We start from the raw sequence: 24,022 nt of genomic DNA on the forward strand, positions 1-24,022 counted from the left end.
GCCCTTGCAACACCTTGGGGAACCCACTGAATCTGACCCCATCTGAGTAAGCATTTGGGCTAAGATACAATTTCTGATATTCCAAAATTAGTTTTGGGTGGAATTATTTTTTTTAAGGTGGTGAGAAGACATTACCAATCATGTTTTTTATGATCATTTCCTGTGCAGTATTTGTAGGATTTAGGGGCACATTTATCATTATTCACATAAAGTGAAAAGTAGTTTTCAATCCTTATCGCAATGATAAGGATTGAACTACTTCTCACATTTATGTACAGCCGTGCAGAGAAACAGCAGTTCCGAAAAACTGCTGTTTCAGTGATAAAAAAAAACATACTTACCCCCCTCTTCGGAAGCGCTGTCTTCAGGTCTTCTCCTCACTCTTCAAGTGCGCATATCCAGTTCCAAGAACTGGACATGCGCACACAGATCCCCTCTCTGTCTTTGCAACTATCGTTGCAGAGAGAGAGCTGTGAGTGACAGGGAGGGATCATGTGATCCCTCCACACATGCGCTGTCCAGCTCTGCTCTCCGGAGCAGAGCTGACAGTATTAGATTTCTTCATGTACGCCAGCTTCAGCTGGCGTACATTAACATGACAAGTTAGATTGCGGCCAGGAGCAGTCACCATTCTGTTGAATGGTGACTGTTAGAAAAAACGAACTGCAGCGAAAATTAGTGGTTTTGAAGATTGAACAGTCGAACGGAGCTGTCATAAATATCAATTGCAGACTTCCTTCACCTATTTTCACGGTAAGTGCACGATAGTGCAATACCGTCATTTGTTAAATGTGCCCCTTAATTCAGTAAATCTATGATAGTTTGTAGAGTGTGGATACAGGATTTTTTTGGACATTCCAGCAACTGCCTGATTTTTCTTTCTTTTTTAAAAAAATGTGATTGCTAAGAGAATCAAGTAGCAGTCATTGCACACTTATAATCCACACTATAGTCTGAGTATCTCCTAATCCAGAGGTGCATATTCTCACCACTATCATGCCCTTTTCTGGTAGGTACCCTGTGCCTGCCCTATCTTCACCTCTTAAAACACTTTGGAAAAGGATAACCTCTGCCACATTGTGAACATTCATGCAGGCGCTTGCATGTGAGACCCCACTTACATTGGCCATCGTTTAACAGACATGTTAAACTTTTTGTCCCTGCTGATATGTCATTTATCACTGAAGTGTCAGCAGACCCTTGAAAAGATGATTGCTAACCCTTTGCAGGAAAATTAAGCCTTATTAATATACTAAAATTCAAATAATTTCAATCCCAACCTGACAGAAGCTTTCCCTGAACTACTCATCATAATTTGATCAGTCTTGGCCTCGAGAGCCCTAAGGACCTCTGCGATGATGTTCCACAAAAAGAGAAAAGCAATTTTCCAAAATCACAGGAGTCCCTGACCCATTTCCAAAAGTCCTGAGGATCATTCTATAATGCTTCCTATCCTCCACCTATCCATCCATATACTGTCCCTGTTTAAAAAACACACACCTCCCTGGTGGCGCACGATATGTCCAATAAAATCATTAAATTTTTATTCTCAAATTGAGACTGCTAAAATGCTGCAAAAAAAATCTCATAACAACCAATATAGTAAAACAAATATTCAAATTAGTAGGCTGCTCTTGCTGCTTACCCTAGGGGGAGTCACCACCCTAAATAGATAGGCAGACAAACAAATATGAGCTCCTTGCCTTCCCTCAAACCACAGCATAAGCCTGGATTCCTTCCAGGCCACCTCCAGCCTAGCTTGACCTCTTCCTGGTTCCCTCTCCATATTGGGCCATTGTCTTATCTGTGTCCACCGTGATTTCAAAAATTATTGGTCAGAGCAGAGCCAATGTAATGATGCTGTCACTGTGCAAAGCTATTTTTTTTTTTTTTTTTATGATCCCTTCCCTTCCAACTATTTTATAGTTCTATTTAACCCTAATCCCTCCCCTTAGTTTCTTCAACCAATCCCTTCTCCTTCAATCTAAATTATACATATCGATTAAACCTTTACTCGCTTATTTCTAGCTGAGCCATGTTCCCCTTCAACATATCTTCGCTTGTTGGAGGGTATTCTATGTGGTGGCACAGCTTTAAAGATTTGGTATTCCCTTTCATTAGTATACGGGCCAATTTACGTTCCTACATCTTGTGACAACATTGTAATGCTTGTCTGTAAAACAGTTTTTCACTCCCTTCCACAAGTTCCCAATTTGGCAGCTCCCAATATGTGTGTTTTAAAATACAGATACCAGTTTTCATAAAAGAACTATTCTCTAAACCAGTGTTTGCTAACCTGTGACACTACAGGTGTTTGTGAAACTACTAGTCCCAGCATACCCTTCCAGAAATAAGCTGCTATATATTGGCAAAGCATGCTGGGACTTGTAGTTTCACAACACCTGGAGTGTCACAGGTTAGCCAACACTGCTCTAGACAGTACCTATATCTGGAGAATTTATTTTTAGGTAGATCAGTGGATGTACCCTACCTTAACAGGTCCAAAAAAGGACTTTGTGTTGTCAGACTATGAGAATTCTACCTAGATTTGTGCACATCCAATAAGTAAAAATCAGGAGGAACAGTTATTAATATCAAGATGAAAATAGATTGATAAAATTCAGGCCTGACATACTGCAGACAGTTTGGTAAACTTACCCATTTGGAGGGCTCCAATGTCAAGTATAAAAGTGGAACATTACTGTGCTCTTAGCGCGCACATTTAAATTCCATAGCAGAATCTATAAAACTATATAGTTTGTTAAATGGCTTATGCAGCAGTGATTTCAAGGTTTTACATTTCTTAAGTGGGCCATCATACACACAGCATAGGCAGATATTTTGTGGTCTTAACCAATATTTATGACAATGTAGCCTATGAACTCACTAAGACCTAGAGGCACAGTTAAGGTATAGGAGACATTTTGTAACTTATACTTTAGTGGGGTTACTGGCTGCTAGTAAGCGCATAGGTTGCACTATCATTAATATTGATTCAGACCACAAAATGGCTGCATCAATTGTGTGTCTGAGACATGCACAATTTAATATAATATTTATGTGTTAAGGTGCCTCTGAATGCTCTAATGCTTTTATAGGGAGGTTGTCCAGGCTAACAGTGTCCACTGGAAAAAGAAATTGTCTTTCATGTGCAAGATGAGTGCAAGCGCGGCCTCTGGGATTCTGGATCCATGTGTCTGCAGGGTGTCTGTACGCAAGGTAAGACCTCGCCTTCTCTTGTCAGGATGCGAGCATGAAATGGAGGTGTCAGTATCCTGCATAGTGCCTTGATGCTTCTGATTTCATGTATAGTGAATAACCTCATGGTTGCTGTCTCTGTTTCAGGAACTAAAAGGTGGGAAAGCATACGCTAAGGTAAATATGTTTGTTGATATCCCTCTATAATTCAGACTATACGTTTATAAAAAATAACATTGGAGATATAATTGCAGATGTAGGTGATACACAATACCTTGTCATCAGTTACATGAAGTGAAATCTTAAAGTCCATGTTTGTTATTCCTTTTGTTTGCTATCTTCCTGAGAAGACTGATCTACTGACCACCATTTGTTGTTGAATTAAGTTAAAAAATGGTGTAACAAATTCATTAGGAATCGAACAGAACATGCAATACTGCTAACCCTACCAAACTGTGGCCTGCTTGTTTCTTTATTCAGAAACTGTTATTTTACTGTTGTCGTAATGCAGTGTATGGATTTTTGTGGTTACAGCTTGGCTTTGCAGACTTGAATCTTGCAGAGTTTGCCGGATCTGGCAACACAATCCGGCGATGTCTCTTGGAGGGATATGACACTAAGAACACACGGCAGGATAACTCTATCTTAAAGGTTAGCGAACTTGTGCACCCTGTATGATAGATGTTAATTACTGCATATGGCTTCACCAGTAATGGTAATTACTATTTTTAGGTCAATTCACTGAGCTTTCAGGAGGTTTTCATTTCAGTGTTAATTGTGAACATTATATTATTTATACAGTATTTTAAAAGAAAACATAAACAAAATGTTTGATGTATTATAGCAGAGGGGTACTAAGACATAAGGAACAATAGTATGAACAGCTCATAGATAGTATTCATTCCTGGTCAATTCACTCGCAGGCAAATGACCTGCACCCAGTTTTGCTTGTATGAAGTCAATTTATTTATAAATCTAGCAATTCAGTAAAGAATTTTGTTATCAATGAATTGTATTACTCTCAACACACAGATCACAATATGTCACAATTTGAAAGAAACCATAATGACAAATTGCAAGCCAGTAAGTTACCGTATTTCCCCAAGTATAAGACGCACCTTTTTCCCCCAAACTTTGGGTCTAAAAAAAAGGTGCGTCTTATACACTGCAAGCGCTACTTACCTTAATGAAGAAGTCGGCACCTGGTGTGAGAGAGGAGTCCCCGTTAATAGGAACAGCGTGTCCCGGCTGGTTACTTCACACAGCTTGTCAGCATGTCCATGCTGCCTGTTTTACACAGCGTGCCCCCGCTGGCTGCCTCACACAGCTTGTCAGCATGTCCGTGCTGCCTGTTTTACACCGCGTGCCCCCGCTGGCTGCTTCACACAGCTTGTCAGCATGTCCGTGCTGCCTGTTTTACACAGCGTGCCCCCGCTGGCTGCCTCACACAGCTTGTCAGCATGTCCGTGCTGCCTGTTTTACACAGCTTGTCCCCGCTGGCTGCCTCACACAGCTTGTCAGCATGTCCGTGCTGCCTGTTTTACACAGCGTGCCCCCGCTGGCTGCCTCACACAGCTTGTCAGCGTGTCCGTGCTGCCTGTTTTACGCAGCGTGCCCCCGCTGGCTGCCTCACACAGCTTGTCAGCATGTCCGTGCTGCCTGTTTTACACAGCGTGCCCCCGCTGGCTGCCTCACACAGCTTGTCAGCATGTCCGTGCTGCCTGTTTTACACAGCGTGCCCCCGCTGGCTGCCTCACACAGCTTGTCAGCGTGTCCGTGCTGCCTGTTTTACGCAGCGTGCCCCCGCTGGCTGCCTCACACAGCTTGTCAGCATGTCCGTGCTGCCTGTTTTACACCGCGTGCCCGCGCTGGCTGCCTCACACAGCTTGTCAGCATGTCCGTGCTGCCTGTTTTACACAGCGTGCCCCCGCTGGCTGCCTCACACAGCTTGTCAGCATGTCCGTGCTGCCTGTTTTACACCGCGTGCCCCCGCTGGCTGCCTCACACAGCTTGTCAGCATGTCCGTGCTGCCTGTTTTACACAGCGTGTCCCCGCTGGTTGCTTCACACAGCTTGTCAGCATGTCCGTGCTGCCTGTTTTACACAGCGTGCTCCCGCTGGCTGCCTCACACAGCTTGTCAGCATGTCCGTGCTGCCTGTTTTACACCGCGTGCCCCCGCTGGCTGCTTCACACAGCTTGTCAGCATGTCCGTGCTGCCTGTTTTACACAGCTTGTCCCCGCTGGCTGCTTCACACAGCTTGTCAGCATGTCCGTGCTGCCTGTTTTACACAGCGTGTCCCCGCTGGTTGCTTCACACAGCTTGTCAGCATGTCCGTGCTGCCTGTTTTACACCGCGTGCCCCCGCTGGCTGCTTCACACAGCTTGTCAGCATGTCCGTGCTGCCTGTTTTACACCGCGTGCCCCCGCTGGCTGCTTCACACAGCTTGTCAGCATGTACGTGCTGCCTGTTTTACGCAGCGTGCCCCCGCTGGCTGCCTCACACAGCTTGTCAGCATGTCCGTGCTGCCTGTTTTACACAGCGTGCCCCCGCTGGCTGCCTCACACAGCTTGTCAGCGTGTCCGTGCTGCCTGTTTTACGCAGCGTGCCCCCGCTGGCTGCCTCACACAGCTTTTCAGCATGTCCGTGCTGCCTGTTTTACACCGCGTGCCCGCGCTGGCTGCCTCACACAGCTTGTCAGCATGTCCGTGCTGCCTGTTTTACACAGCGTGCCCCCGCTGGCTGCCTCACACAGCTTGTCAGCATGTCCGTGCTGCCTGTTTTACACCGCGTGCCCCCGCTGGCTGCCTCACACAGCTTGTCAGCATGTCCGTGCTGCCTGTTTTACACAGCGTGTCCCCGCTGGTTGCTTCACACAGCTTGTCAGCATGTCCGTGCTGCCTGTTTTACACAGCGTGCTCCCGCTGGCTGCCTCACACAGCTTGTCAGCATGTCCGTGCTGCCTGTTTTACACCGCGTGCCCCCGCTGGCTGCTTCACACAGCTTGTCAGCATGTCCGTGCTGCCTGTTTTACACAGCTTGTCCCCGCTGGCTGCTTCACACAGCTTGTCAGCATGTCCGTGCTGCCTGTTTTACACAGCGTGTCCCCGCTGGTTGCTTCACACAGCTTGTCAGCATGTCCGTGCTGCCTGTTTTACACCGCGTGCCCCCGCTGGCTGCTTCACACAGCTTGTCAGCATGTCCGTGCTGCCTGTTTTACACCGCGTGCCCCCGCTGGCTGCTTCACACAGCTTGTCAGCATGTACGTGCTGCCTGTTTTACGCAGCGTGCCCCCGCTGGCTGCCTCCCACAGCTTGTCAGCATGTCCGTGCTGCCTGTTTTACGCAGCGTGCCCCCGCTGGCTGCCTCACACAGCTTGTCAGCATGTCCGTGCTGCCTGTTTTACACCGCGTGCCCCCGCTGGCTGCTTCACACAGCTTGTCAGCATGTCCGTGCTGCCTGTTTTACACCGCGTGCCCCCGCTGGCTGCCTCACACAGCTTGTCAGCATGTCCGTGCTGCCTGTTTTACGCAGCGTGCCCCCGCTGGCTGCCTCACACAGCTTGTCAGCATGTCCGTGCTGCCTGTTTTACGCAGCGTGCCCCCGCTGGCTGCTTCACACAGCTTGTCAGCATGTCCGTGCTGCCTGTTTTACGCAGCGTGCCCCCGCTGGCTGCTTCACACAGCTTGTCAGCATGTCCGTGCTGCCTGTTTTACATAGCGTGCCCCCACTGGCTGCCTCACACAGCTTGTCAGCATGTCCGTGCTGCCTGTTTTACATAGCGTGCCCCCACTGGCTGCCTCACACAGCTTGTCAGCATGTCCGTGCTGCCTGTTTTACGCAGCGTGCCCCCGCTGGCTGCCTCACACAGCTTGTCAGCATGTCCGTGCTGCCTGTTTTACACCGCGTGCCCCCGCTGGCTGCTTCACACAGCTTGTCAGCATGTCCGTGCTGCCTGTTTTACACCGCGTGCCCCCGCTGGCTGCCTCACACAGCTTGTCAGCATGTCCGTGCTGCCTGTTTTACGCAGCGTGCCCCCGCTGGCTGCCTCACACAGCTTGTCAGCATGTCCGTGCTGCCTGTTTTACACCGCGTGCCCGCGCTGGCTGCCTCACACAGCTTGTCAGCATGTCCGTGCTGCCTGTTTTACACCGCGTGCCCCCGCTGGCTGCTTCACACAGCTTGTCAGCATGTCCGTGCTGCCTGTTTTACACAGCTTGTCCCCGCTGGCTGCTTCACACAGCTTGTCAGCATGTCCGTGCTGCCTGTTTTACACAGCGTGCCCCCGCTGGCTGCCTCACACAGCTTGTCAGCATGTCCGTGCTGCCTGTTTTACGCAGCGTGCCCCCGCTGGCTGCTTCACACAGCTTGTCAGCATGTCCGTGCTGCCTGTTTTACACCGCGTGCCCCCGCTGGCTGCTTCACACAGCTTGTCAGCATGTCCGTACTGCCTGTTTTACACAGCTTGTCCCCGCTGGCTGCTTCACACAGCTTGTCAGCATGTCCGTGCTGCCTGTTTTACACAGCTTGTCCCCGCTGGCTGCCTCACACAGCTTGTCCCCGCTGATTGGCAAAAGGACCTTAAGGTCCTTCAGGCGCCTCCCACAGTCTCATAGCTGTCAGTCTTTATGTACCGTAATACATAATTTTTTTTTCATTTTGGGCCCCAAAATTAAGGTGCGTCTTATACAGGGGTGCATCTTATACTTGGGGAAATACGGTAATTGTACAGCTGACATGTTGACTTATTATTCTCAAAGGCATGGATTTCTATGTATCTTATCCTCAATTATAGTATCCATGGTTTCTCACAAATTTTTAGAGCTTGAGGTTGCTTAAAGTTTCTGTTTTGTGTGTAATTAAGCAGTGCATCATTGTACTCTGTAAAGGATAACTTGTCATGTCATCTATCTTATTCATTTAAAAAAAAACTCAACCCAGAAATACATTCATACAGTGCTAGTATAGCCTATTTGCAACTGTCTTGTTTGTGAGATATTTACTCCCTGGTATTTGATCAATGGTAAGCACTTCTGTCAGAGGAGGCACAAATGTAAGAATTAAAGCAATCTGACACCTCTTGTGTCGAGTGAATTGATTGGATGGCTGACCAGCCATCCACTCAGCGCACTCCACAGAAGAAAGTTGGAGTGATGGTGTGTTACAATATAGTTTTAGGACTGGGTGATATTTTCTGACATTATAATTCGCTTTGCAGCCCATGAAAACAAATTGTGCCATCAGGTGGATTCCTATGAAATATTTTAGCCCCAAATTTAAAATCCTTAACCTTTGTGTGCTGTAGCCCAACACTGTTCCACTGCACTAGAAAACATATTGGCATTACTGGAACAATAATCACAGTCCATTTAAAGAGAGCATTTATTAATTATTAAATCTGCTTCTTCCTGGCTAATGCATTTAGAGCTGTGGGATATGGACACATCTAGAACTCGCTTATTATGTTTGTCTCATTCTTAGTGCAATTATAGATTTCATGTACAGCCCGGAGGCCTCTGATCAAAATATATTATTTCTAAAAGCTAAGAGTAGCAAGAGAGAGAGAATAATACAGTGGTTTTCCATTGTTTCATCAACTTGTTTTGATTGGAGTCATTTATAAAATAACAGGATGTGAGCACATGCTTTTTATTCTGATAATTGTAGCAAGTATATTAATGTTTTCTCTCAAATTCTAGATTCAGAAGTGATAGTGGAACATATAGAGCACAACACTCTTTATTTAAATGACTTGTGAACATAAATTTCACCTTGAACCATTAGGAAATGACTTGTTATATACTGTATCTTTATCTACTTTGATACAAGCTATTGTCCTTTGTTATTACCTCTTTATCCAATGTTCCCCTATAAACTAATGTGCACAGGAACAAAATGCCTTTCTCAAGACCTCGTACTTGGTTAAAAATAATCTTTACTTTTGATAAATGCCTTTAAAAGTTTCTTTGTGCAGCAGCTCTTTTATATAAATACATTTGAATGTAAAAGAACATTGCATTTTACCCTTAAAAACATTTTACCCTTTAAAAAAAGGCAAAAAAACGAAGTAATTTTAAGCAAAACCAAAATGTGCTCAATTAAAAATGTCATCAAGTACTATATGAAGCGCAAGCAGGCTATGACTTATTAAAGGAACACTATATTTAAAGTGACTAATAAATATACATTTCAAACTTAACAGGGTTCACCATAAGAAAACATACAGTGGAAAAAAATCACCTTAACTGGAGCAATAGGTTGAAAACTAAGTGAGGTTTTCATTTATTGTTAGAATGAGGTATTGGCGAGTTCAGAGTGGTAGGGATTACAATGGTTAATAGAAGATGGAATTGGTTAAAAGGGTCCGTTAGAGACATTAATAATGGTGAACATCTGCTTTGTCACTGTGTGTAAATCACTTACAAAGACTTGGTGCATTTATTATTTAAAATCGTACATTGAAACAAATGAAAATGACATTTGCCGTCTTACCCTCTGGATAATATAATATAATAGGTTTGGCAGTAATACATTTCACAGATCTTGTTTTCTTGTATTTTCTGATTGTGACTGATCTGTCTGAAGGTTTGGATCAACATGCAGCTCATGTCCGGGGACCCCTGCTTTAAAACGTGAGTTATTCCTAAAATAATGATTACATTATACTTGTATTAAACAATAGCACAGTTTTTAGTGTTAATGTCCTGAAGCTGTACATCTTCAAGTATTCTATAGTTCTGTATTGTATGTAGTTTTTATTTCTCTTTGCCCATGTAAGTCGTCACTTTTTCACCTCGCTACACTTCTGCCTAATAGTGAACCTTTCCTTCTGCCTCTTTTCCTTCTATCTCAACGATTATATATATATATATATATATATATATATAAAATATATATATATATATATATATATTTCTTTTGCTGGCCACACATGGGATAAGTCTACCACAAGGCCCAACCAACAAGGTCAATTTCCAGTTTAGGCGAGTTCGGCCATTCTGTGCTTGCCATTCCAAGCAGCTGGATCACCTCCGCACAAATCTCTGTTTGCAAACCTATATCTATCGTCTTCCAACCAATTTGATCAATTTTAGTCATATTATTATTAGGCATCTTGCATGTTTGGAGGGAGACAAGTTAATATCTGTCCAATTTATTGATAGTAATGCACGTATGACCAGCTTTCTCGATTCTTTTATGTCTTTTTACGATCATCTTTATCCATTAGTAAATTCCAACTCTCTCCACACTTCAGATGGGATAAATATAATATAAATTATCTACAGTATAATTAATTATTTGCATGTTCTGTGTTTGATTTCAGTGCGCCTTCCACTGCTACTTCAATCGCAACTCCTGGAGATTCAGATTCTTTACAGGAAGGCCGGAAAGGCAGAGAGACGTTGAAACTGCACTTGGGTGTTGCTGGTACGATATAGCTGGTTTGTGAGCATAGCGACACATAATTTATGATTATTAGTATTGTCATTGACTTGTAAGGCGCCATAGTGCTCCGGCTGAGCAAGGGGAAAAATAGGCCATGCATAAAAATGGCACATACAAGGTAGGCAAAATAAAGGTTGACGTAAAAAAAAAAAAAAAGGGTAGGAAGGGCACAGCCCATGAGAGATTTCAATCTAGTGGGAAAAGCTGAGACAAGATGAGCAAGTGTGACTTAGTGTGGAGAGTAGCACGGTTGTAAGGTATACAAGTGTTCGTATAGGTAGGAGTTGGGTAAATCCCTTATAAAGATGGGTTTTCAGAAACCGTTTAAAGATTTGAAAGGTTTATTCAGATGTGGTAGCCAATTCCATAAATTGGTAGTGGCACAGGAGATGTCTTGTAGGTGGGAATGAGAGGTGGATATCATAAATGAGAAGAGGCGCAGGTCAGAAGTACATGAGGGAGAGTATTTCAAGAGAAGTTTAAGATGAGGTGTTGTTGTTGAGGGCCTTGGTGATGGTAAGTAATTTGTATTGCATTCTTTAGAATATGGGGAGCAAGTGTAGGGATTTATAGAGTGCTTTAACAGATGTGTAGTGGCAAGAGAGGATAGGTCTTGTTGCGGCATATAGGATGCATTGAAGCAGGGGTAGATGGGTGAGTGGAATGCCAAATAGGAAGAGGTTGTAGTACTTGAGTTAGGAGATGAGAGTATGGATTATAATTTTGATGGCATTGTGGATAAGAAAAGGGCACAATTTAGTAATGATTCAAAGATAGAGGTGACAGGACTGGGAGAGAGACTGCATGTGAGGAGTAAAGCAGAGGGCAGAGTCAAATGTGACACCAAGGAAGTGGGCTTGGAAGATTGTGGAACCCCAACAAATAATCGGAGTGAACGAGAGGCTGTGCCAGAGCTAGAATTGTTGAAGAAACTTGTGACAGGATGGACGCCTATGCCACCCTGTCTGTTGCTGCTGGGAACCGGCTGGGCTTACTTTGCCACCGTTCCCTTTCTTTATCCCAAATGCGCCCTCTTGCCGCAGTAGGAGGGGCTTACAAATGCTGCCACCACTGATCTCCTTAGCGGCATCCAGAACCGGGTTTGTTCTGGGTAACCGGACGCTGCGAGTGTACCCTGTTACTGGTGTACCTGGGCTGGTACTCCTGACCTCTTCCTATAGATCAGGGTTGCTGTGGATGGATTTCCACCTGGCCTATCACACTGACCAAGGCTGCAGGGTAGCAGGCAGAGCGGTGGTACCGGAAAAGCTGGGTCCAATCTCGGAAACAGCCGGAGAACAGATTAGATTTAGGGTCTATTTTGCAGGTCACAGGAATATTGAAGATGTTTTCAAGCAGGTCTTTGAAGCAAGTGATGTTTATTTGCTCTCACACTGGTTGGAGGTACCAGTGAACAGGTCAGATGAAACAAGAAAAACAACTTTTCAATACAAGCCAGTGCCTTTTATACATTTTGGACACAGGCTATTTTTAGAATCAGGAAGCAATGTGTGTACACAAACATGGATTTACATGCATTGCAAAGCCAACAATATTTACACTTATCTATGAAATTCTAGAGACGCTGTGATGTCCTGCATCACATGCTGTTTACAATGTTCAGAAAGGTTTGAACACTGACAAAAGGTCACACAGTAATGACCCCCTGCTGGGCCTTTGGCCAGAGCAGGCATTTGACACTTCATCACAAAACTTAGTTAGCAATTCCTGCTATCAGACTCCAGATGGATTATAAATCTGCAGAAATTCCAATTAGTTTTTTGCCAGAGGATGATTTTCTTGGGGCTCATCATGAACACCAAGGAACAGAAAGGATTCCTTCCAGAGAACAAGGCACAATCCTTGCAGGACACAGTGACACAGGTTCTGACCAACTGCAGACATTTCATGCTTCTGTACACGCGGCTCCTAAGGAAAGTGTTTGTACTTTTAAAGACTCTCCCTTACGGAAGACTATACTCCTGTTGCTTTCAGTACGATCTCTAGGAAATGTGGTCAGGCCCCCCTGCGATTGAACTCTCAACCAATCTGATTATCAACAGAGGCTCTGGTATTCCTTCAGTGGTGAATGGTCCAGGATCATCTTTGCCCCGTGGTCCTGGACCATAGTCACCACTAGACCATAGTCACCATGGACGCCAGCCTTCGATGGTGGGGCACTGTAGTCCTTCATCTCCGCCTTCAGGGCCTTTGGTCAGACCAGGAGGTCTCACTTCCAATAAACATTTTGGATTCGAAGGCCATGTTCATGACCGCCCAAGGGGCCCAGACCCTTCTTCAGGGGTTCCCAGTCCGTCTCCAATCCGACAATGCCACGGCTGTGGCATATGTCAACAGGCAGGGCAGGACCAGAAGCGCCACGGCGATGTGAGTGGCATCTTACATCTTGGCTTGGGCAGAACTGTTCGTCTCCTCAATTTTGGTAGTGTTCATCCCAGGTGTCATAAACTGGGAGGACCACTACCTAATGCCGGGGGAGTGGTCACTACACCCAGAGGTCTTTTTGTCGCTGGTCCTGAGGTGGGGTCTCCTGGACCTGGACTTAATGGCGTCAAGGCACAACCGGTGGGTACCCAGATGCTCAAGGGCCGTGCTGGCAGTTGCCGTCAATGTCATGACCATGCACTGGGAATTCCGGTTGGGGTACGATGCTTCCCCGTATACTCTGATGGGTCAAACAGGGAGTATGGTACACAGACACAGGGGCGGATCTAGAAATTTTTTTCTACCCTGCGCGATATAGCGGGGGGGGGGGATTTAGGCCCCGCCCCCTTTCTAACTTTTAAGGCTGCCGGCGGCTGCACAGTATGTGCAGGTCCATTCGGCAGTGATAATGTGCTGTCCCGCTGCTCTGATTGTGTTTAAAACACGATCTCCCCAATCGCCCCCCCCCCCCCCCCCCTGGATCCGCCACTGCACAGACATAACGTTCATGGGGGTGGGTCAGGGATGTTGTCTATCTCTTCGCGACAAGCTCCTCCCAAGGGCCCTTTCGACAGCAGGACCTGCCTCTGCTGGCTTTAATGGCATGGCTGTTGAATCAAGCATTTGTCGGACGAAAGGATTCTCCTACAGGGTTGGGAACACCCTGCTCCGGGCTTGTAAATCCATTTCTACTCGCATCTACCACTGAATCTGGTGCAGGTACATTGGGTGGTGTTCACTTCGGGCCTGCCGCCACAATGCTTTTATTTGCCTTCATCAATTTCTTTTCTTTCTCCAGGATGGCCTGGATGTGGACCTCCGCCTGGGCTCCCCGAAGGCTCAGGTCTTGGCCCTCTCTGTTTTTTTTCCACCTTCATCTGGCAGACATACAAACCTCTCTGCTAGGAGTTGTGCATATTCAGCCCCTTTATGTTCCGCCCACTGCAACTTGGGATCTGAACTTGGTGCTCATCCTGCTTCAAAGTCCACCCTTTGCACCCTTACCGTCGGCGGACTTTTGGTTCTTGACGTGGAAGCGGCGTTCTTGCTGGCCATTGCATCGGCTCGCAGTGTGTCTGAGCTTTGGGTCCTTTCATGTCAGGAACCATATTTCATATTCCACGATGATAGGACGGGCCCGTCCTTTCAACCAAAAGTGTTTTTTGGATTTCATATCAATCAAGAGATAGTGTTTCCGGTGTTCAAAGAGGCGGCTGTATCTACAGAACCTAATACCATGAAGTCCCTGGATGTGGTCCGGGCTCTCCGCATCTATGCACAGCAGACATCCCACTGGCGCTGCATGGACTCTGTCTTGTTTGATATGGGGATGGCCAGCTTCTAAGCAGACAGTTGTCAGATGGCTTACATCGGCCATCAAGCAGGCTTATGTCGGTGCTAACCGACCTCTGCCCAATCGCATTGTTGTTCACTCCACCTACTCTGTGGGGGCTTCTTGGGCTGCACAAAATGGGGCCTCCATGGACCAGCTCTGCAGGGCGGCTACCTGGTCTTCGCTCCATACTTTCAACAAGTTTTATCAGATCAATGTGTTTTCATCTCTGGACGCCCGTTTTGGCCATAGTGCCTTAAGTGCCGGGCTGTCAGAGCGGTCCCTCCCTTAACGGGTTGCTTTGCAATGTCCCCATGGTAGGATTGATTTCACCCAGATTGGGTGAAAGAGAAAAGGGGATTTTTATCCTTACAATTAATCCATCTCTCTGATTTCATCTGGTGGACAATGCGTTGCCTCCCTTCTGCTGTTTGGTCTTTGGTGGTTTGACTCCCCTTCCTTGGGGGCTTTAGAATTACACTGAGGAGCTACAGGGGGTTGCAGAGGTGAGGGACTTGTCACCGTTTTACATTAAAGAAGTTAACTAGTTAAGTGCCAATTCCATGCTTCCTCATACAACCCACAATATCAGTGTCTCCCAGATGGAATCCGAAAAACTGATTTATTGGAAGTATAAAAATCATCTATTTGTGAGGGAAGTTTCAGTGAAATGTTGGGAGTGCGAAAAAGATATTTGTACACAAGTTTCCCAAGTAGTTTGGAGACAGAGAGTAGGGGAGAAATAGGACAGTAGTGGGAGGAGAGAGATGCTTGGTAATGAGATGCATTGTTTAGGATTGGTGATCTGAGCATATGTCTAAAGGAGGATAGGAATGTGCCAGTGGAGAGAGGTTGAAGTGGTAAGTTAGATTAATAGGCTCAATGGAGGAGGTTGTAGGGTGTGATGAGATGAGACTTCATCCTCGATTACTGGTGAAATTAACTGAGAGTAGGTTGGGGAGTGTGGGAGAAGGTGGGTGGTGTCTGGCATGATGAGGTATCTTATTGAATGATGATTTCATCGTTATAGGTGGCAAAGTCATGGGAGATGTGGTGCAGGTGGGAGAGTAACATTAAGTAAGGAGAGTAGCATTAGGTAAGGTGTGCCTCAAGGAAAGGAGGTTGTGGTCGTAGTAGGAAGTTCATATTTGAGAAGCTAGAAATGGAGCAGAAGCGGGAGAAGACAAGGTCAATGGAGTGTCCATCACTGTGGGTTTTAGATAAGTCCAGTGGGAGACCCCAAAGGAGGAAGCAAGCTAAAAAAGTTTTTTGTGGCAGCAGAGATAAAGGAGTTGACAATGGGAATGCTATAATCACCTAGTTTGAGAGTATGATTTGAAACTGTACCTGAAGGGTGATAAATAACAGCAACACAAAGGTGGAATGAAGAGAATAGATAGATAATGAGGAACTGTTTGGGGGTATGACTTGGAAAGTGCAGCATGGAGAAAGAAGCATGCCTACTCTGCCATCTTGTCTGTTTTCGGATTTGGGAATGTGGCTGAAGGAGAGAGGGGATGTTGTGCCAGAAGAAGTAAGTCAGGTTTCTGTAGTGACAATGAAGTTGAGGGGTTTGAAAATGAATACTCATGAACAGATGCAAGTTTGTTACAAACAGATCTCGAGTTCCAGATAGTGATGAGTGCATAGGGCCCAGGGTTGTGCGAGATCTTGCCAGCATGTATAAAGAGCAGGGTGAGAAGATGATTTTTGGGGGGGTGTGAGGTTTTTTCTGCTTGTGAGCAAAGTGGCTGCAAGAAATAAATTAGTGGGTATTAGACTAGTGAGGTGATGTAGTGATGAGGGAGACAGAGAGAAGGTAAATTGAGTAAGTGCATGGTGGAATCTCGTGAGAGATGTGGATTAGTTGGGGCAGGAACAATTGATCCAGGTAGTACAGGGCATTGGAGGAGGTAGGAACTCCTTTGCTGCTATCTGGTAATGAAGCTGACAGTCTCCGTAGCTTGGACATGTGATCTGGCATACTGACAGTTGTTATATGTATTAGATACAGACATATATATTTGTACACAGAGTATGATAGCTTATTTATATGCGCACTCTGTATGTTGCTGTTGAAAGCATGTTATATGTAACATTTTGCATGTGTATCTGTATTGGTTTTTTTAAGACCTTTCATCAAAGAGTGCCTCAGTCCCTGATGAACTGGGAGCGTGTGGACATTCCAGGACCTCCAGTTACGCCAGTCAACAGTCCAAGGTTTCAGGTAAAAGCAATATATTTTAATAAGCACATGAGAGAAAGGAGCAATAAGTGAAGTCATCAGTACAATTACTTTACATTCTTGGCTAAAGAAATGAAGAGAGGGGAAAAAACCTTTCATATGGAATGAGGAGCAAACTGTGTAAAAAGGCATTGCAACATCTTTCTTCCGCAATAGTGTGCTAATAACTCATTGCTTAACAATTCTCCCACTCACCAAAATATTTCCATAGCTTGTTAATGAAGTGTAATCCCATAATGGAGAATGATCTATGTTGATAGTACAGAGCCAAAATAAAAATGTTTGTTCTTTAGTGTTTTACATAACTCTAAATCTGTGCCCTCCAAGGCTTTCATATGGTCCCAATTGAATATAAAAACATATCTTTATTCTCTTTTTTTTTTTTTTTCTTTTGAGTAAAACTTTATATTGGTTTTTCAAAGGGAAAAAATACAACACATTTAAAGCAGTCATATAGGTACAATGATGACATATATCAGAACACAAAAACAAATAAAATTGTACAGTAATATATGATACATCTAAGCCATGTTATGGGGATACAGACCGAGGGGAGGTGGTTGGGGATAGTGGGGCAGAGGTTAGGTTAGTAGCCGTAAATTGGAATATCTGATATAGAGCGGGAAGGGGAGGAATTTTACTCCGTGATAGGAATCAGATGATGAACATAGAAGGGATTGCGTAATAGTAGTTTGTTCAGGGAGTCCATACAGTACGGAAATTTGGCTGTTATACTCTCCATGTCGCATGGAGAGTGTTTAAATCTTTATTCTATGGCATCACTTTTTTTTACTATTACACCAAGCATGAATTTATGCAAATTTACTTTCAAATCTCAATAGTAATGCATTAAAGTCACAAACCCCAAATTCCTGATGCATTCTCTTAGAAATATTGGATCAGTAGAGCTATTAAAGACCTTTAATAAATAACAAAATATTCCACCCATGTCACTATCCTCTTTTATAATATAATGAAAAAAATGGGGGAAAAAGTGAATCCAGCAGGGGCACTCCATGGATATCTCTGTTACAATATGTCTATCTCTAGCCCCTTTCCCTTGTTATGCAGGGCTTCAGTAAGAAGTGGGGTATCGTTGTCGCCCTCGTAGCAAGGGGATGCCTATAATTTATCTCTGTGTAAATGCAGGTAAAACTTTAAAAAAGAAAAATGTAGCTGGGACACTAGTTGTGTAAACAGGTTTAGCTTGTTCATTGCAAACAGCCAGGAATGTAAAGAATGTTGTTTTAAGTAGTGGGGTTGGTTCCAAAAGAATTTTAAGGAGTTGTTCCTATTTGCACATTGTATTAATTTATATATGTCTTCCTTTGTTTTTAATAATAAAAAAAATATAATCAGTTTCTATTTTGTTATTAATATTTGTATATTGGTGAAAAGTGTTATATTTTGCATTTCTCAGTGTTCATGTCAAATAGTTAATAGTTTAAAAAATAACCATACAGATGTACATTTGATTTTAAAAATATACTTTATAACCGGTCTTTATTTCATAGAATCTGTTCTATCTTCTCGGAGTGCTTGTATTATTATTCTAAGCTCTGATTGTACCCTGTTTGGCTTGAATTTATATGTATTAGTTTTGCTTTGTGAATTCTTTATGACCGTCAATAAACACTTGGTTTAAAAAAAAATATATATATACTTTATAGATTGGAAACGTGAGACAAGAAATTGTACCTGCACCTTGTACGAGGGATTAAGTAATAATAATTTTAAAAAAATCTTTTAACCTTTACAAATAACCTGCCTACACCATTATGCTTGGTTTTTACTTGAAATGTTTGGCATTATAATAGTTAAAAGCTCATAGGGTACTGACACTTCACTACAGTTCAAAAGTATATAAGGTGGTAATTGGTGGCACTTGTGTGCCATAATGACCAAAAGTACGTTTAGATAAATCAATTGATAACTTAACATTTCTGCTACCAGGCTTGTGAGCTTCCTTTAGACATATTCTTATCCAGAGTTCCCAGAGTTTTGCCTCGTGTTTAGCATGTCTGAGATGTTTAACAAAATAATATAAGTGACTTCAGCTTTTTTTAAGAAAAAGAGTTCCTCTATACAGTTTGACGTGGTATACTTCCTATCCCTAAAATCATATACCAAAGAATTTCTATGAGAAAGATGGAGGATGAGATTCCAAAACAGGCAACCGTGCTTGCACTGTAAAGAGTATATTAGGCACTGACCTTCAAATATTATAAACAAATTAATTTGTGTTTGAAAAATCACTTTCTAAAGACAACTAACGCCATGACAGTGATTGCCACATATCATGTAAAGGACACAACAGCTCAGTGTGTTGTATGAAGATCTTTTATTCTTGAATACCACCCATTTGTACCAGAACACAACTATAGCATTTTTACGCACAGTCATGTAGTTGATTGAATGTAGACAAGGATTATGTTCCAGATAGACTTGTTTACCTCTCCCTGCATTTTGTGTAACACCCTGCTTTACATATAACTTTGACTAGCATCCTGGCCGCAAGTCTGTAAAACAAACATTCAACTTTGTGATCTTGATTCTGTTGAGAAAAAAAAAATACATGTATTATCACTAGATACAATCAGACTATAGATATATTTAATAGTAAAACATTATGGTGAAATCTGTTCTATAACCACATTTTTTTTTTATGAAAACGTTGTTTGTTACTTAGTTGGACATTATCAATAGTGAATCTGGCAGTTATTAATTAATGCATCACAACATATTTATATTTGTATTTTTTTGGGGGGGGCAGCCACTAATGGCTATGTCATGTAAACCTGAATGAAGAGAGACATTCCAGTCTTCTGAAAGTATTTAATGCCAATATGGCTTTTTGTGACTGATAAATCAATGGTAAAGGTAATTTTAATTTTATTTTGACCAAAGTAGTCTTCATCTTAGAACTACCCAGTTGTGCACAATTTGTCTCAAGTGAGATGACTGAATCTGTAGCTTATATCATACCTATTGAGATAACAATAAGACCATTTCTACTTAAGAGTAAAACTTTTTTCTTTAAACAACTAACCACAACTGAATATTTCAACCTTCCCTTGTCTTTTGAGTTTCCCCAGAGTTTTTCCATGTGACCTCCTAAAACTGCCGTATGAAATATGTTTAGAAATTGAAGGCTGGGAACAAAATGGAATATGGACCATAGGCTGTACATGACAGCATACGGCCATCAACTATATCCTAACACTTATGTTGTTGGCCTGATTTCATTAACAGACGCAAAACAAACGTAATGTGTATTTTTTTAAAAAAATAAAGAAATAAAATGCACATACATTGGGTATAGACATGTCCATATTTAACACGTAGCGGATCTGAAGATGCATGTGGTGATGAATACAGGTCTAGGTCCACTCTGCTCTAACAGACAAGACATTGCAGGATATGCCCAACACATATGTGGAATAGAAAGTCACAAAATAACACAAAAAAACAACATTAATGACAAAACCCAAAAAAAGTTTGGATCAGACTCTACTGCGTATACTCGAACTCGGTACTCCCTTACTGTACATTTACTACAGGCATACACCCATTCCCCTCCCTGTTCCGCCCCTAGAATCGTAGGCTGTAGTAAGGGTCCTTTGCACTCAAATATGAATTGGACGTTGCTGCTTTCTATGGTGTATGGTCGGATTCTGGACATGCGTAGAGTAATTGTGCACATTGTATGAGTCAGTCCCTACGTTTTATATGCATGCTAATGTATTTCATTAGAAACATTATTTTTAGTGTTTTGTTCTCCTGTTTAGTGTTGTGGAGAGCATTAAGTCACAGATTGTTTTTCATAGATGGCAGTAGCAGCAAAATGATTATGCAGTGTGTTAAAACTCTGTGTTCTAAATAAAAAGAGGACCCCTGCTAGTTACTTCTAGTCAGCCTACTAGTCTACCTTTACAAAAGAGTGTGTGTTTGTGTGTGAGGCTATTATTGTTGTGACTTGTTACTGGCTAGCGTTACAATTATATCTATATGAAAGATATATATATACTGTATTGTTTGCTGTTATACACAGAAGGCGTCACCAGATATATTCTTAAATACATCCTGGTCCCTTGGATATATATCTAATATATATATAAGCCTAGCGGCGTGTGTTTGTGTGTGTGGAAAAAATTATTTTCTCAGAAAGGGCTCATCCAATTGACCTGAAATTTGGTATACCGACATAATTTGAGAAAAAAATTATAATAGTGAAGTCAGTTAACTTCCATCATCCCCCCTTTCCCCTGTGGGAGGGGTTGTAAAGGCTAAATTTACCAGTTGAGGGCTCAAACTCTTGACCGTGTGGGTATTTATTTACCAGAGCCTGTGTTTGGTCATGGACAATTGTATGTCGCATTTTCACGAGTACGGAGAAGCAGTGATGTGAAAGTGCAGGTTATGAATACTGCCCTTCAAGGAAGACTGATTGAGCACAGCGATAAGGTGTTTAGCAGAAACGTTGTGTATCGAGAGGTTTTAGAACAGTAAAACGATGGAGATTAAGCATGTGGCGATGAAGGATGAGGTGATGGAGAAGAATGATGAGGTGGTGACATGTGGACAAAACCACGTTAAAAAAGGGCGCTTACGTCAGGAAGTAACGCTCTTCCCCCTGAGGAGGCCTGGCCTAGCCCCAAATGCATGACAAGAACCTTTTTAGCACCTTAAGTAGCTTGATTTGACTAGAATGCATGAGTATCATGCACGGGTTAACTTGTGTGTGTATGTGTGTGTATGTGTATGTGTGTGTGTATATATATATATATATATATATATATATATAATTTTCACCATGACTGGAAAGGGGTCCTCTAAGCAGGGAACTGCAGAGTCTGTTATGCATTACAATTGTGCCAAGTGTAACACAAAATTGTCTTGTGGAAAGTCTAGTCCGTAGGCCCTGTTTACAGTTTGTGAGGTAGAGATCCGGAATCACAGCCAGACCCAGTCTGCATCCAGGTCTGTGGATGAATCTGCTTGGCTACGTCCTTTGACTTCAACGTTAGCAGAACTCATAAGGGTAATATTTCACAGTGAAGGTAAGAGTCCTTTTTTGCCTGTCTCTCAGACCAGGCCTAGACAGCAAAGGTTTCGGTCCTTTCAGTCCTTCCAGAGATCCAGAGGATCCCCTGCTAGGGGTCAGTCAAATGCCCCCGTTAGAGGCGGGTTCCGTAGGGGCCGGGGATCCCTCGTGTAGGGGACATCCTAAGCCGACAGAGTCTGCCTCAGCATGACGTGACCTCCATACACAGGTCAGTTTTCAAATTTAAAGACCTTAAACTTACAGGTCACAGTCAGGGGATTCAAAATGGAATCTCTCAGGTCAGTGATTGTGGCTATGGAACAGGGAGAGTTTTTAGCTTCCATAAATACAAGGGACCCTTACCTGCACATTCCCATTTGGCAGGGCCATCAGTAAATGAAAATCATTTCCCATTCAGGGCGTTAACTTTCGGTCTAGCGACCGCCCAGGATGTAAAGGTTCTATCACTCTAGTCCAGGATCAGAGACCTCTTAATCAAGCGTCGGTGTCCCTGCAGCGATGCATGAGGCTGCTGGGGACAATGGTGTCAGTCTTCAAAGCGGTGCCTTATTCTCAGTTCCACTCGCGGGCTCTGCAGTGGAAGATGCTGCGCAAGTGGTCAGGCTCTCGCCTACATCTGGACAGGCAGATGATCATTCTATCATCTCAGGCCTGCCTCACCCTCACTTGGTGGCTGCTCAGGTCACATCTCTCCCGGGGACGATCTCTGCAGACCTGGGAATGGACTGTTGTCACCACAGACACAGGGTTGAGGTTGGGGGTGGTGGGGACTCATTGCAACCCTCAGATTCCAAGGTCAGTGGGAATTGCTTGAGTCGGCTCTTCCCATAAACGTGTTGGAGCTACAAGCCATGTACAGGTTGCTGGTACAAGCTCAGGTGTTTCTGTGCGGAGAGTCAATAAGGGTCCAGTCGGACAATGCAACAGCAGTAGCGTATCTCAATCATCAGGAAGGCACGCGCAGGGCCATGAACAAAAGCGACCAGGATAATGCTGTGGGCAGAGAAACACATTCCAATTATATCGGCAATATTCATTCCAAATGTAGACAACTGGGAGGCTGATTATCTGAGCCGAAACACAGTTCATCCGGGAGGATTGTCCCTTCATCTGAAAGTCTTTGATCTCCTTGTTCAACGCTGGGGTTGTCCAGAAATAGATCTGTTGGCCTCGCGATTGAACTTCAAAGTTCCTTTCTTTTGCCAGGGACCCCGCGGCGGGATTCGTGGATGCTCTAGTGATTCCTTGGCGGTTTCACGTAGTTTACTTATTCCCTCCCCTTCCTATGATCCTGAAGGTTTTAAAGAAGCTCAAGAGGGAATTGGTGAAGGCCATCTTAGTGGTTTTGGACGGGCTGCACCGAGCCTGGTACTCAGAACTGCTAGGAATAGTAGTAGAACTTCCGTTCAGATTACCTTTCAGGCCAGACTTAATCACTCAGTGTCCCCTGCAGTGCCACTCGTTAGGTTGGCTGACTTTAACGGCATGGCTATTGGGACCATGATTCTTAAGGCCAAGGGTTTTTCTACTAAGGTAGTTAAGACCATGATCAAGGCCAGGAAGCCTTCATTAGCAGCCAATTATTATAGAACATGGACTTAAGTTTTATGGTGTAAATCAAATCACTTTCACACTTTCCGTTTCAAGCTTTCTAGGTTGTTGGCCTTTCTTCAAGCTGGTTTGGGCAAGGGGTTGCATTTAGCCTTGTTGAAATCGCAGGTTTCAGCATAGTCCATTTATTTCCAGCGTAAACTGGCCTCCCTCCCGGAAGTTCATACTTTCTTACAGGGGACACTTCATATTTTGTCTCCATTTGTTCATCCCGTTGAGCCATAGGACTTGAATTTGGTTCTACAGGCTTTGATTAAAGATCCTTTTGAGCCTTTACAGTCTGTGAAGCTTCCTTGAAAGGTGGCTTTTCTTTTGGCAGTGTCTTCAGCACGCCGAGTTTCTGAGTTGGAGGCTTTATCCTGTTCTCCTGCCTTTTTTGTTTTTCATGAAGACAGGGCAGTGCTTCGCACCAAGCCCTCATCCCTAAGGTTGTTTCCCATTTTCATTTAAATCTGGAAATTGTTGTCCCTGCCTTTCCTCAAAGTTCTAGGTCACGTCATCAGTCTTTGCTTTTAGATGCAGTCAGGGCTCTTAGGTGCTATGTGGACCGCACAGCTGGTTTGCACAAAACCACAGATCTTTTTGTACTTTATGACGTGAAGGAGAGGTTGGCCTGCTTGTTCACTTTAGCTCAGTGAATTACCTCCACCATCAAGCTGGCTTATTCGAGGTCAGATAGAC

At 43.7% G+C, this 24,022-nt stretch overlaps 1 protein-coding gene across 3 annotated transcripts in view; it reads left to right on the top strand.

The window, feature by feature from the left end:
- Positions 1–24,022, top strand: part of EEIG2 (EEIG family member 2) — a 50,725-nt gene that overhangs the window by 16,846 nt on the left and 9,857 nt on the right. For all 3 annotated transcript variants that reach the window (XM_075182579.1, XM_075182581.1, XM_075182580.1), the window contains exons 3-8: positions 3,099–3,219; positions 3,346–3,375; positions 3,733–3,849; positions 9,782–9,828; positions 10,521–10,624; positions 16,552–16,647. In XM_075182579.1, coding sequence (XP_075038680.1) covers positions 3,099–3,219; positions 3,346–3,375; positions 3,733–3,849; positions 9,782–9,828; positions 10,521–10,624; positions 16,552–16,647 — 515 coding nt within the window. The remainder of the gene's footprint in view (positions 1–3,098; positions 3,220–3,345; positions 3,376–3,732; positions 3,850–9,781; positions 9,829–10,520; positions 10,625–16,551; positions 16,648–24,022) is intronic.

Source organism: Mixophyes fleayi, chromosome 8 (genome assembly GCF_038048845.1).
Source record: "Mixophyes fleayi isolate aMixFle1 chromosome 8, aMixFle1.hap1, whole genome shotgun sequence".
NCBI lineage: Eukaryota > Metazoa > Chordata > Amphibia > Anura > Limnodynastidae > Mixophyes > Mixophyes fleayi.